General features: G+C 37.8%; 1 protein-coding gene across 1 annotated transcript in view; it reads left to right on the top strand.

Moving 5' to 3' along the window:
- The window catches only part of LOC148366895 (uncharacterized), a 35,783-nt gene extending 25,892 nt beyond the window's left edge, over positions 1-9,891 (top strand). The window contains exons 16-26 of the mRNA XM_088333336.1: positions 931-956; positions 1,029-1,136; positions 3,469-3,564; positions 3,773-3,885; positions 4,943-5,022; positions 5,071-5,139; positions 5,207-5,366; positions 6,810-6,962; positions 7,039-7,147; positions 9,101-9,203; positions 9,272-9,891. Of these exons, the coding sequence (XP_088189462.1) occupies positions 931-956; positions 1,029-1,136; positions 3,469-3,564; positions 3,773-3,885; positions 4,943-5,022; positions 5,071-5,139; positions 5,207-5,366; positions 6,810-6,962; positions 7,039-7,147; positions 9,101-9,203; positions 9,272-9,291 (1,037 nt within the window). The 3' untranslated portion in view covers positions 9,292-9,891. The remainder of the gene's footprint in view (positions 1-930; positions 957-1,028; positions 1,137-3,468; positions 3,565-3,772; positions 3,886-4,942; positions 5,023-5,070; positions 5,140-5,206; positions 5,367-6,809; positions 6,963-7,038; positions 7,148-9,100; positions 9,204-9,271) is intronic.
- Positions 9,892-15,320: the final 5,429 nt, after the last annotated feature.

Raw genomic sequence — 15,320 nt, 5'->3', positions numbered from 1 at the left:
TGTGGTAATATGCTCGTGCACTTCTTATATTGTGTGGAAAAACATTTGACTCCTTAAGAAATATTTGGTTTTGCTGAGGGACATTGAACACACCTCAGCAAATCCACTCCAAATTAATTCATGTGAGTTTTTGGGCAAAATAAGGACTTTAGTACTTGGTTTAATTCCAATATTACCATCATGACTTTAAATGTCAAAGTAAATGGTAACTTGGAGTTAAATCCTTAGACCTGTAATGCCAAGTTCAGTTTTTTTAACTCTGTTAAAGTGTTTGATTCTGATTAAAACTTTGACTCTGAGCTAAATCTATAACTTGAGTAAAGATTTCAATTAAATCTTTGATTCTGCAGTGAAGTGTTAGATCTTTGACTTGGAGTGAAATCTTTGTCTCAAGAGTTAAACATTTGACTGAGTTTAAGCGTTAGACCTTTAATGTCAGGTAAAAGCTTTAAATATGAACTCTGAGTTACTGTAGATACAGGTATATCTTTGTATCATTAAATATTTTATCTCCAGTTACATTTTTAATTAAATCTTTGAATCTGCATTGAAGCATTAGATCTTTGACTCGATGTTAAATATTTGACTCCAAGTTCAATGTTTTGCTCTAATTATTTGACTTTCAGTTCATTCTTTCACTCAGAGTTGTAGCATTGGACTTATAAGCTGAGTAAAATATTTAAATATGAACTCGGAGTTGGATCTTTGACAAGTTGATTTATTCAACTTAAGGAAAAATACTTTTTAAAAAGCACCTTCAATTATCCAAATTATCTACGAAGAATAAATCGCTTTGTTGGCATGACATAATTAATTAGCTAATCTAATTAACTGATTAATCACTGTTGTCTTAAGTATTAAGTATTTTAGTATTCAAGTCTTTGAAACCGAGAAATGTTTTTTAAAACTTGTTTTCCCTCCATCTCACAGGAGGTTCCGAATCTGCAATATCAGATGTAAGTATCATTTCAAAGAAAAATATATGGTGTGTGCATGCGCTAGTATTGATTCCTTATGCGCATGCGCAGCTGCAGGTACCCTCTCTTACTCCATCCTCGTTCAGCTGGTCGTGGGACTTGGAAAGCGACCACCAGCGGCAGCAGAAATGGCAGGAAGAGCAAGAGCGCCTCTTGCAGGTGACTTTGCGAATTGCCGGGTGGATCTGGAGAGGGATGGGCGCCACCAGGCTGCCTTGGGCACGACACACCACAGAAAATGTTGCCCTTTATCACCCTAGTGGTTAAAGGATCCACACATACACAGAATACAGTGCAATGTGACTAACTTGAATATCCCCGGGTTTTAGTATACTTTTTGTTACATGCCGAACAAGTTACCAGTTTGTGCAGTAAATTCTCAGAAAACAAACATAACCCAGCACTCGTTTTAAGAACTCTCCAAAGGATGTGCAATTGGGCAAATAATTCAGTGTTGTGTAAAAAAAAAAGGAAAAAAAATAGTAGTGTGGCAACTAATTTGAGTTCATCAATTTTGGGGTTGAAAAAAAAAAACAGGTGTGAATTGGGTGGCGCCGATTTAAGGATGATGAAGCTAGCACAGATTGAATATGCATTTGGGGAAAGTGGGTCGTTGCAGACACTGCTTCAAAGAACGGCATGCTTTTATTTAAAAGTTGATTGGAGCTGGATAAACTCATAAAAAGGTGCAAAAAAGTCTTTCTGTTCAGCTAAAATGATCTGCAATGCCTTAAATTGGGTAGAAAAACCAAAGACACGTGGAAGGAAATAGAAGCCAACTATTAAAATGGACCAAATAATAACCAGACTGGCAAAGGCTCAGCCAATGACCAGCTCCAGGACCATCAAACACAGTCTGCAGCTACCTCTAGGTGCTGTGACGTTTCAAAGCAGTCTGTGTGAAGCAAATTTATTTTAAAGGATCTTGCGCAAAGTCCCTCTGTTAAAAAAAAAAGGCATGTGCAGAAAAGGTTACAAATTGCCAAAGAACACAACAACTGGCCTAAAGAAAAATGGAAGAACATTTTGCAAACTTACCAAAGTAAAATTGTCCTTTTTGGGTCCAGAGGCCACAAACCGTGTGTGACACGACCCCAAAACTCTGAATTCAAACCTCGGTACACATTGAAGACAGTGAAGCATGGTGGTGCAAGTATCATGGTCTGGGCATGTTTCTCTTACTCTGATGGTGTGCCCGATTATCGCATACCAGGGATCATGGATCAGTGTGTGTATGTCAAGATACTTGAAGATGTTATGTTGCCTTATGCTGAATAGGACATGCACCTGAAATGGGCGTTTCAACAAGACAATGACCCCCAAACACACCAGTCGACTAGAAAATGATTCTCAATCCAGTCTAGAACTTGTGGGGTGTTGTAAAAAAATGCTGTTTTGTAGCATTTGCGCACTGCTCGCACATTCTCAGCGCACAAGAAAATCTAGCCAGCGCACAAAAATGAGGGCTCAAAATTACTATTTAAGAAGCGACTTAAGTCAAAGTTACAGTGCATAAAGGTAAAAATACACGGGTTCCCCTGACGTTGTGTCCTAAATGCGGTACATTGAAGTCAATGTCAAACGAAGTTGAAAAGTAAAGTTAGTAGTTTGTCGAGAACCGACTTCTTCTGCTCGGCTCACTAAAAGGAACCGGCTCTTTCGGGTCCTAAACGGCTCTTCGGGTTGTTTTTGCTTCTTTAATCGCAACATGACCAAATATTGTGTAAAACTATTCACAAAATTACTTAAAAGAAGGGGGTAATAGAACAAAAAAGAAAAAAAATACCAAAATGAAAAAGTAGTGAAAAGCTGGGAAAAAAAACAAAAGAGAAAAAAAGAAGGAAAATTTTAGAAAAAAAAAAGAAACGTAGGAAACAAGTAAATGGAGAACAAAGAGAAAAAAAGTAACAGCTCGGAAAAAATAAACACAATGAGACTTTTTTTAAAGCAATTTTTTAAAAAAAAGTAGAAAAAAAACGAGAAAAAAAAAAGTTTGTGTTGCGTATAAATAATTTCCAATTGTATCAGGTGAATCTTGTTGCCAACATTGTACTTCCACTAAAAAATGTGACTAAGTACAGTTCTGTATCTTGCAACCGACTAAATAAGCCCCCAAAAATGTTAATATGCGACAAAATATATCAGGGAAAAACAAAGAAATGGATATCTTGTGAAAGAATTGTAAGAACAAACGACGTTTGTAGGCCGTACAACCTTTGCAATAGTACATGAGTCAATTCATTCAAAAGAGAAAAATAATTTTGCATTGCCGGAAACTCAGCAAAATGTAACTTGATGTCAAATTTTGGACATGTTTGATAATTATCTTGCCACATTTGGGATTATGGTTGCTCATTGTTGTTTCAAGCGTTGCTCACCGACTTTGTGTTAACGCTCAGACCCGTGGAAAATTAGAGGGAACATTGGCCACATTGCACTGCAATTATTTTGAACAGCACTGTATATATGTCTATGTTTTTTGTCACTTTAGGCGCAATACGAGCGAGATCGGGGCAGGCTGGAGCAGGAGTGGCAAAACGCCAAAAAAGAGGTGTGGAGGATGGAAAATCATTTATGCAGTTCTATGGTTAGAGGTCTTTGTCTGTTTTTTTTTTTTAATGTCATAAATGAGCTCCAGTGATCCATGTTGGTTTAATGAAGCGTTTTTAATTCAATTAAAGGGCTCCAATAAATTAGTAGATTTTTTTTCCTATGCCCAGTGATGCTGTTAATCATTAAGGGTGAACTCAGGAGTGGATTTTTTTAGTTTGTACAGACATTTTATTTGTTTTTAGAGCAATTTTGGAAAGTGGAGTGACGTTGACAATCAACCGCATGGATTGATGCAGATAAAGGAGCATAGCTCAGAAGAGCCGGAAAATGGGACATTCAAGAATAGCAAAGACTGGTAAAAAAAAAAAAAATCTTTTACTATGTATTTCTCTTCAAAACACTCACACTCTTTTCCTCTGTTTCCATGTCTCATGCTCTGTAACACTATTCTCTTTTTGGCTCTCCTCTCTAACTCTGTTTAACTCTTTATTTTTATCTCCTAACTCGCTCACCCTAATACTTAACGCTTCTTTTTTTCAACTCCTCTCTCTGCTCACTCTTTCCTCTCAAACTTTTTCTCTAATATTTTAGCTCTCCTCTCTCTATAACTCATTCTCTTTAAGTTTCTCTTTCTAACCTCCCCATAACTCTCTAACTCTTTCAAGCTCCCTCTTTCTTACTGTCTTTTAACTCTCTAACACTTTCTATATCCCCCTCTTTGTCTCTTTCTAACTCGCTCTCCCTAACTCTTTTAACACTCCAACTCTTTCTATATCCCCATCTCTTGCTCTTTCTAGATCTTACTAACATTTTATCTCCTCTCTTTACAACTTATTCTTTCTTTTTCTTTATAAGTATCCCTCTACAACTATCTCAAACCCCTTTAAGCTCCCTAACACTTAGTCGCTCTTTTAACTCTCTTCCCTTTAACTCTTTCTGTACCCCCTCTCTATTCAACTCTTGCTCTCTTTCTAGATCTCGCTCTAATATTTGATTTCTCCTCTGTATAACTTCCTCTCTTTAAGTTTCTCCTTCTAACTCTGTCACTACAACTTTTTTAAGCTCTTTCCCTAACTCCTTCTCACTCTCCTCTCTCTCTTCTAACCCTCCAACACTTTGTATCCCCTCTTTCTCTTTCTAACTCTCATTCTCTCTGACTCTTTCTAAGGCTCTCTGTACCCCCTCTTCTGTTTCTCTCGCTAACTCTCCAACTTTTTCTGTACACTACTCTCGTGCTCCAACTCTGGCCCTAACTTTCTAACTTTCCCTCTTTCCCACTCTTTGTCCCAAAGTAATTTCATAAAGATGTACACAAAATACTGGATACTATTATCTGCTTGCCACTTACTCAGCTTGTTTTTGTTTTTCTCTCTCGTCTTTGACAACTTCCTTGCTGATTGCTGACACACCAGGGCCGGGAGTACCTCTGACTTTGCAGCGCTCTCTCTAGCACATAGGTTACAACATTTTTGCCTTTATCATCATTCAGTGTGTTATTCAACACAATTCATCTTTTCTCTCAATGTTTGCAATTGTTGAGTCTTTCTTTCCCTTAGGGCCAAGTCATTGTCGACTCCAGCGCTATCTGCCTCCTATAAACAGTCAAAAGGTGAGTCCGCTTTCTCATTCTTTATTCCATTGTTGGCTCAAACTTTTCTTTTCTTTAAATTGCGGAGGTGATGCGAAGAACATGCTCTCCAAGGCTGAACAGGAGAGGAAGCAAATCTTGGAAGAGATGAAAAAGAGAACTCAGCTTTTGACGGACAACAGCTGGATTCGACAGCGGAGGGCCACTTTTCATAAGGAGTCTGTCTATGTCGGGATGCCGCTCAGAAGGTGACCTAATTGGCAAAAAACTGTGCTCACTTTATTTTTTTATTTAAAATGTTTTCTGCTTGAATAAAAAAAATCAATTTGGCTTGACCACAGATTTTTAAAAATAATTTATCTCATAAAATAAGAACTTTTTTACTGTAATATTATTTTATAATAATTATTCATAATTTTTATTCAAAAAAAATCTAGTAAAATAAAAGTATAAAAATAACTGAACTATCGATTATTTTTTTAATTATTTCTCTGGTAAAATAAGAAGTTGGTGTTTTAAGGTATTTATTTTTTCTGGTGAAATAACAAAAATACCCTTTTACATACAATTTACTGGGTTTTTTGGGGGGGCAAACTTTTAAGTAAATAATGTTCATGTTAGTATAGGTTTATTTACTGTACTGTCATTTTTAATTTAAGGCATCATTTTATTCTATAAAATATAGAAAACACATTTACATATATTCATCCATTTTCCTGACTCTGGGTCGGCTTCCATACACAGTGGTAGGACTGCACAGTTAGTGATGCGACGATAGTTCTACTCAACCCGTGTGTCGCAACACCTGTCTTTGGGAGTCATTGGGTGACCAAACACCCTAATACCAAGCAAGGGGGCGATGCGTACCAATGTTGTAAGCCTTACGTATGATTCAGCCGAGGCCCGAACCTGCTACCTCCCAGCATACGGGCGGGCACCCTACCCCAAGGCCCACCAAGCTGGTGGATTACACACATGTTCTTCCAAAATTTCAAATTTTAAAAATATTTTTCACAGCTAAATACAAATTAGCATTAGTATTTTTAATGGTAAAAAAAACATATTTTAATAACAGGAATAATAACATTCATATAATTAACTCAAAATAATATAAATAAATAAAATTTTAACATAATTAAAACAAAAATACCTTAATAAATAAGCAAACATTATTTGCCAGATCAGTTTTTATTTTATTTATTGGTTGAGCAAATTTACAAAAACAATTCTTGGGAAAAAAGATGTCTTCCCCCCTTTTTTTTTTATTTAAGTGAAAAATATTTGGAAGTGGTAGATTTATCCTATAAAGCAGACGTTAAATTGGAAACACAAACCTAAAATTGTCTTTAAGAAAATTAAAATCTGATTTTAGTAAAGCAAATTAACCTGTTTTTTATATTTTTCAAGTTTAAAAAAAGATATCGAATATATATATATATATATATATATATATATATATATATATATATATATATATATATAAAATTTCTAATCATAGAATGACAAATGATTTCCATCCCCCACACCTCTTTTTTGGTGTTTTGCCACTCCTGCCCCAGTCATTCTCCTGTATGAACAAAAAATAGTCCATTTTGGCAGAAAATTCAGCTTAAGTATTTTATTTATTTTGTTTTAAGGTCCTTACTGTTATGTCACCCTAAGAATCCTAAATTGTGCTTCAATTTTTGCAGATACGAGTCTCTGGACACAATCGGAAGCTCCCGCTCAAATTTTTCCCAAAATTACCCTCGTCCACATTCGGCCGCTGCCGGCTTTCCAAATCTATCCCACGCTGGAAGCGCCTCATCTCTGAGAAACATGCCCCCAGACTCTCAACACGGCAGGTAACCCCAGCACAGTTGCTATCACGCCGTGTTAGCGACACGGTGCCGTTTTATCATGCAACGTTTGCCGTCCCAGGACGCGCGGTAATAGGCGGACTTGCTGCATGTGCGGCGGTCACCTGAGTAGTGGGGCGGCCATGGTTATTGAGGTGCTTGGTCTCTGCTACCATTTTGCCTGTTTTCAGGTAAGAAGGTCGTGACCTTGGTCAAGGTTTAAGTAATGGTGGAGGTCACTGACAAATTAATGTTGGCTGAAAGGGATTTCCCACTGCTTCACCGGTGTTCTCGTTCTTCTATGTGTGCACTCTGGCAATGGTGTCATGCACTACACAGAAACCCCTGGTGGTGTAGAATGTGAGGCTGTTTGAGAAGTAAATCATACTTATTGTATTTTCCGCACTATAAGGCTGGGTTATAGGGCGCACCCCCAAAAAATAGTTTTTGGTCTTATATTTTACATACATAAGGCACACCGGATTATAAGGCGCTACAATGGGAACGTCGACAAAACAGTCAGATAGTTCAGTCAAACTTATTACCCCCTTAACATTCCCAAAGCTTGCAAAGAAGCAAATACGTGTCGTAGACACGTGCGGATGCGGTGTCCGTACGATGTCACCAAACAAACATTTCTTAATTTCCATTTTATTTTTTGCTGGCAACTGTGTGGACAGCAAAGTAAGAATTTTATCGTACAGGGAAACGGGGTTCTTTACTGTGCATATGACAATAAACACTTTGAATTGAATTTAGTTTAAAAATAGGCTCATCACAGAAACATCAAGATCGTTCTAAAACAAGATACCGGGAAAATATAAAGCCGCATAGCTCACCTAAGTTCTCTTGCAGCCATCACGTTCAATAATGATACGTAACCATGGTCTTCTTACAACCGTGAGTGTAGTAAATCCGGGAGAGTAAAATATTTACAAATACAGAATAGTAAAAAATGTTTTCTCTATGCCGTAGTGCAACCCAACGTGTGATTCACATTCATCTTTTTCGGCCAATTGCAGACTTTGTTTCGCCCCTTTAGCCTATTGCGAGCCTGTAAATGATAAAAAGGATCTGCCCCATATACATCCGAATAACTTTAGCCAATAGTGAATGATTCAAATGATGATTGACACATTGGTTAGGAAATGAAACGCCGGTATATAAATCCCAGCATACACCGCGGACGACTTCGCCTTCGGGGGGGAAATCTAATTGGCGGCTGCTTGCTTTAGTTGCAAGACTTAGCGACTTAATATTGATCCATATATAAGGCGCACTGTATTATAAGGCGCATGGTCAGCTTTTGAAAAAAAATAAAGGCTTTTAGGTGCGCCTTATAGTGCGAAAAATACGGTAACTCTCCTATGTAACATGATGCACTCGGACATGCACAACTATACTCTTATACAGATATCTTTTACGTGCACAAATACTACCATACTCTCTCACACATGGTATTATATGCACATTACTTACAATACTTTGTATATATTTGTTCTGTACTTTTTTATTTAAAAACCTGAACAAAATCAAATAGTTGTTTTTATTAAAATAAGCTACTGTGAAAAATGATCTCCAGTTGGGACACTAGCTTCCGGATCAACCAGTGTTAAAAATTTAAAGTCATTGTATTGTCATCTTATGACTATATTTTATGTTCAATTACTTTTTAATGGCTTTTTAGTGATTAGGAAGATTTGTTTTGTAGCTATTTAGGGACCACTTGGGTGCTATTGGGAGGCTGGAAACGTATTGATTGATTACTTCATATGATTTGAGATACGAGCCAATTTCAAGATGCGAGCATACGTAATCTTTTATTTAGAGGTAACACCATATTTTATTTATTTGTGAGTTTGGAGGATTGGATTCTTTAATGGATTCTTGAGGGGTGTCTCCTGCCCACTGCCCGAAGATAGTTGGGATGGGCTCCAGCACCCCCGCGACCCTACTGAGGATAAGCGGTGGATGGATGAACATCGAGTTGATTCCCCCTTGCAACCTTCAACTTCATGAGGGCATTGGATTAGTTTCTCTTTGCAACCACATGAGATCACACATCTCTCAAACTGTTATTGTAACAAGAGTTCCTATTTTAGTCATCTGCATTGCTTTTTTTCTCACTTATTCCTCTCCCTTAGTGCGTGGGCTGCCAGCGATATCTGGGAAAAACAGACACTGCCGTGCAGGTCCGAGTTCGGAACAAGAAACCGTACTGCGAGCCTTGTTATTTCCAATTCAAGTGTGAGTATTGCACGTTTTGCATCCATTTTTGTGGGGAAAATAATAAATAATAATAGATAATTTGATAGCGGGTCCCTCGTTCGTGTGATGAAAGGAAAGCGCAGATGCCTGTACAGTGAAAGTGGAGGACGACAAACTGCCCAGAATGTGTCTTGTGTGGAATATTTATGAAGTTTCCAACGTTTAAAGATAATGTCAACATTTTAGCTATATGATCCAATAAATATGATTATATTTTGTTATGTAACATTAAAGTAGCCACATAACATGTACAAGCACACGTTTTCCCTTTTTTTTATTTCACAATATGCTCTACTTTAAAAAGAAGTACTAGCATGTTATACTTGGCGTCACTACCTATTGATGCCAGCAGATGGCGGTATTCATAAAGTAACTTTTGAGAGTCGCGCTTTTTATAAATAATTACGTCTTATATTTTGGATACATGTACTCGATACAGCTTTTGCAGCACTATTGTGGTTTCTAGGATGAACGACTGGTCATGTTTGTTTAATTTTAAACTTTTTTCTTTTCAATATTTTTCAATTCTTTTGAAATGTCTTATTTTCTTCAAAACTTGTTAATTGCCTTCCTTTTCTCCTGTATTTTTGTGGAATGTAAATGTATTTTGTGTAAAGCTTGAAATTTAATCTACTGTTTGATAAATAAAATCACATAGCTAACAAAATGTGGGGTAATTTTTTTCCTCATCTGTGTCGGTGTAAAAAAGAACAAGATCCAATTGCAAATAATTTTACATTTTTAATTGTACATTTTATTTCCTGTACTCTTACATATTGAATGAGCAAAACGAGCAGTTAATTTTCCTTTTTTTTTTTTTTTAACGACTAAAAAAAAATTTTTTTTTCTAATGTTTTTTTCTGAAATGATTTTTTTTTTGTTCTGAAAGCAGCAAATTCTCCTTTTATTTTGTGGAGACTTCAAATATTAGAAAAAGGACCAGATTTATTTTTTTTTTGTTATTCAATGACAAAAAAAAATCTGTTTCTAAATACCGTATAATTGGACCTAATGGCATGCATGATTATAAGCCGCACCCAGTGCTTTTTCAAAGGAAAAAATATTTCGTCCATACATAAGCTGCACATGCCCACATTGAAACATGACCTGTTTACAAAAAATGTATACAGAAAGAAATAATATACCGTAACCTTAACCCCTTAATGGTCTGACAGCACGCTGGTGGGGCCCTAGCGACTATTGGGGGGGAAAAAAAAAACATAAATTAGCCGCATCTTGGGCAGCACGGTGGCGCAGTGGTTAGCGCGTGTGCGGCACAGTTGTGAGGTCAGGAGATCGAACCTTCCTGTGGAGTTTGCATGTTCTCCCTGTTCTGGCGTCGGTTTCCTCCGGGCACTCCGGTTTCCTCCCACATTCCAAAAATATGCATGTCAAGTTATTTGGCTGGTCAAAATTGTCCCTAGGTGTGAGTGAGCAAGTGAGTTAGTTTGTCTCTGTCTGCCCTGTGACTGTCTGGCAACCAGTTCAGGGTGTCCCCTGCCCACTGCCCGAAGATAGCTGGGATGGGCTCCAGCACCCCTGCGACCCTACTGAGCATAAGCGGTGCAGATAATGGATGAATGGATAGCTGCATTTATGCATAAGCCGCAGGGTTGAAAGCTTGGGGGAAAAGCTGTGTCTTATAGTCTGAATTATATGGTGGTATTATACTTCAAATTGATTAAATAAATTATATGTACAATGATAAATGAGAATGTTCAAATATAAATCTTACAAAGAAAAAGGTCAACTTTTTTTCAAAACACACAAAATTAAATTTTGCTATTATAGGACCCCGAAAATTGAACTATTAAATGATATAGTAAAACATGTTTATTAACAAAATAATTCATTTTAGGAACTGAATAAGAATGATTTCCTGCTTTAACATGTGAAAATAGAAGTCACTATTTTTGGTGAGTGGTTTATCAACTCTGCTTTCCATCTTCCTTGGAGAATACTCTCGAGTGTTTCTTCTTTGTGACCTCCTAGCAAATGTGATCCTTTGTTTTCATACAATATACAGAGTTATTGCCTCCCTCCTGTTTTGGTCCCACAGGGTCAAACTTTTGATCCAATGTTCATTAGAAATTCACAAAATGACTTTCCCAGAAAATGTGTTTCCCTGAAAAAGTAAGAGTGGGGACTTTCCTTAAAAGGTTTATCTTGTGTGCACCAACTTCTTCCTGCCTCCCTTTTCATGGTCTTATCTTGGCACATGTTACTACTGCGGTTTATTCATCTGAATGTTTTATCTCTGGGGCCCCCATGCAATGAGTCTTCCACTCCTTGGAGGAATCGTTGCTCTGAAAAATGCGAAATAAAGTTGAGAGGGTTTAATGATGTGTCTGATATTGGTCAATAAAAAATAGAAATGATGAACGAGGTAGTGCCGATGTAGAGCAGAGGTCAGAAACCTGTGGCTCGTGAGCCAGATGTGGTTCTTTTCAGGAGTACATTTGCCTGAGGTTGACTATGGACTATGAAACGCCGCTTTCCCCTCATTCCAAAATTAGCAAATACGAAACCGATTTGTAATTCATGCAAACCTCATGGAATGTAATAAATATTTATAATATCTATACAGGGCACAGTCTCAAATACAGTTTACAGTCATGGTATTAGACCAGTGGCCCGTGTGCTACTGCTGGCAGTGCCGGACAATCAGAGGCAAGTTTTAATGGCACTCGCCAATAAAGGCAAAATTTGTAAGCAGCTCGCGATGCAACATACCCACGTGTGAGCAGACGGCAATCCGAACAAAGCTTCCCAGAAAAGGGAAGGTTTTCTTTAAAGTTAAAACCTGTCACTATGATTAAGTATTCGCCAGAAAACACTATTACAGAAAATGCACTTCTCTTTTAAAATAGCATAGAAATTGTAATTTGTGGTCTGAAAAGTCACAATTGTTTTTTTTTCCTCCAAAATCGTGCAGCCCTAGTTGAGACAATGATAAAAACCCACAGAACTAACCATACACCCCAATATGCCAGCCCAGCACCCGGAGCAATTTGTTTGGGTGAGTGTTGGGCGGATCTCTGCACACGCATTCCCTTCTCTCTCTCTCGCCCTGTGCCAAAGGTAAAAGCCGTACCCTTCTCGTTTGCAGTGTTTTGTGAAATTTTTACAAACGTACCTTGTTTTGAAACCATTTAATTGGTACGTTAGTATATTATTATTTTATAAATCGTCAAACAAATAAAATGCGATGAAGAATCAACTGTTGTCTGGTTTATGTGTTTGGCAGTTTTGTTGAATTTTGTCTTGAAATATAAGGTGTGGCTCTCTCGAACCCTCCCGAAAATCTAAATATTTTGCGTTCATGGCTCTTTGGGTCAAAAAAGGTTGGAAACCCCTGCTCTAGAGACTCTGTTGAGCAGGGGTCTCCAACCTTTTTCAAGCCAAGAGCTACTTTTTCTTACATTTAGCGCAAAGGGCACACAGTTTGCTATGCATTGCTAAAACGCCTTATGTTATTACAATGTCGTTACTATGTTAACATGTTATTACCGAGGTTTCGGAAGCAGGGTTACTCAGTCAACCACTAAAAAAACATTTTACTAGAAAATCTAAATGGCCAAGCACTGGTGAGCTATTTAAAAAATATATTTCATTACAAAATGGAGTTGAGTGGGTTTCACGATACATCAGATTTAAGTACGGTAAGCAAATAAAATGTAGAAACAAAGTTGTCACTTTGTGGTCAGAGTGCAGTCCCAGTGTCGTAACAGAGAGAGAAGGAAGAAGGCCATTTAAGGTCATTTTTTGTCTTAAAGTGTCAGTCCAGGAAGTCATCTGGAAAGTGTCTGTTCTCCTCGACATTTCCCATAAACTGTCAGGACTGACATTAAGTTACAGTAGACCCCTGGGATCCATCGTTTTTACCTCATGATTTAGCTTTATAGTTTGGAATAAGACTGTTTTTTGCCCCTTTTTCTTGCAATTATCCCATTTTACCACATCAACAAAAAGATGTGCATGCCCTGAAACTTGAAGATACCTGTCTGCTATTGTTGGACATCATCTAAGAAGCTGGTCTGCTATTGGTTTGCGTCAGAGCATCAGGAAAATACTGATGTTACTAGCTGAACTACCCATAATGCCTTTCATCTGCCAGAACCTAGTGTGCTTTTTAAAGACTGCGAGTCGGCGGTACAATACTGTAGTTTCAGTACTGTATTTATTCGGGACAGGTCCTAAGCTTTGCAGTGATGCTAAAGGGAGAAGCAAGTCAGTGAAAATCCATGCATAAATATGTTCGCCTATTTATCCTGAGTCTTTTGTTTCTCTTTAAAATGCACAATTCAATAAAAAAAACTAGATGAAAATGGAAAGAAAGCTTGCAATAACACTAGCCAGGGCCGTAGCCCCGCAAACACACGTACCACGCACTGCCTAGGGCATCAAGTGCCCAGGAGGGCACCAAAAGAAATCAGGGTTGTGGAAAAAAACGTTTTAAGTATTACAAATTATAATAATGCGCGCTAATAAACAATACAAAAGCAGCGTAAAGCAAATTTCTAGTGAAAAGGGGTGAATCTGCTTTGTGCTCCAGTCTCATGGTGCCTCCCTCGCCTCATTCGTAATTTGGTGAACACCTGAGCAAACATGGCCTCGAAACGACAAGATTTTGGAGTGGAGAAAGGAAGAACAAAGAAGAAACAAGATGAAACTGTTGCGTCGCTTGCCGGTAGTTCATGTTAAAATAAAAAAGCTCATTATTGTCCGGTACAGTAGAACCTCGGTTCTCAACCATAATCCGTTCCAGAACCCTGTTCGAAAACCGGTTTCTTTAATCACCGAAATCGTTTTTCCCATTAAAAGTAATGTAAATCATTTTTAATCCGTTCCAACACCCTGAATGTTTACCTTGAATGTTTAACGTAAACATAAAGCTAACCCAGGCTAATCGTACGTTCGCGTTAGCGTAATCTTCCGTACGAAAGATTACGCTAACATGAACGTGTAAAAATAAAAAATCTGGTCGTTTACATGTCATTTAGCACCCGGGTCTCCACAACAAGTGGCTCGCGCTTCATTGGAAATGGGGCTCCGTTACAACACCCTGAATGTAAAACATTTGTTCTTAGGGCATCCCCAAATGGCTAGCAACAGCCCTGACACTGGAGAACGCCACTTGAAAAAGTTGTGGCACAGCAGCTGAATGTTTTTATGTCTGAGAATAATCTTTTTGAAATTATGCAATCAGGATTCAGGGGTAATCACTCTACTGAGACAGCCCTGGATAAGGTAATCAATGATCTTCTACTGACAATGGACTCTGGCGCGTCAACACTGTTGCTACTGCTGGACCTTAGTGTTGCCTTTGACACTGTGGACCATAATATCTTACTAGAATGGTTGGAAAATTTGATTGGTCTCTCAGGAACCGTCCTCTTATGGTTCAGAAAAGACGAACTGTGTTAAATATGGTGAAATGACATCTGAGCCCTTTGGTGTTACCAGTGGTGTTCCACAGGGTTCAGTACTTGACCCCCTTCTTTTGAGCATTTACATGCTACCATTAGGTGATATTATTTTGCAAATATCATATCAGTTTCCATTTCTTTGCAGATGACACTCAACTATATCTTCTTCACTTTCTTCATGTTGAGGTTTTTGAGTTTTTCCTTGCCCTCATGTAGGTTTTAGATCAGGACATAGTGTAATAATAGTGTGTAGTTTGCAGTAGTCTGTGGTCTGTGCAGCTCTTTGAGACTCCTTGTGATTAAGGGCGTCATAAATAAACATGACTTGACTTAATATGAATGCTCCTTCACATGTATATGTACTTATTACATTTAATTATTTTGTTATTTGAATATCTGTATGTTGGAATGCTAATTAGCATAGGTTTCTATTCCCTGCTATATGAGAGTTTGACTCTGTGATCCCCACCTCATCCGAACGGAATCATACGGTGCACTTAATATTTTAGTTCTCTGTTCCTGAGTTGAGACATATAAAAACCAAAACAAAATAAGAGGTGTGAATGCCTTGTGAGATATTTTTCACTTCTGCCCGATTTAAACACAAAGGGCCGTTCTTTTTGAAAACGTTAAGCGACGCAGAAGGTACGAAAATGAATCGGAATGA

This window comes from Urocampus carinirostris, chromosome 4, assembly GCF_059441175.1.
Source record: "Urocampus carinirostris isolate Australia breed hairy pipefish chromosome 4, RoL_Ucar_1.0, whole genome shotgun sequence".
Lineage (NCBI taxonomy): Eukaryota > Metazoa > Chordata > Actinopteri > Syngnathiformes > Syngnathidae > Urocampus > Urocampus carinirostris.
Note: the sequence above shows the minus strand (reverse complement) of the source record. Positions and strands in the feature narration are given on the sequence as shown.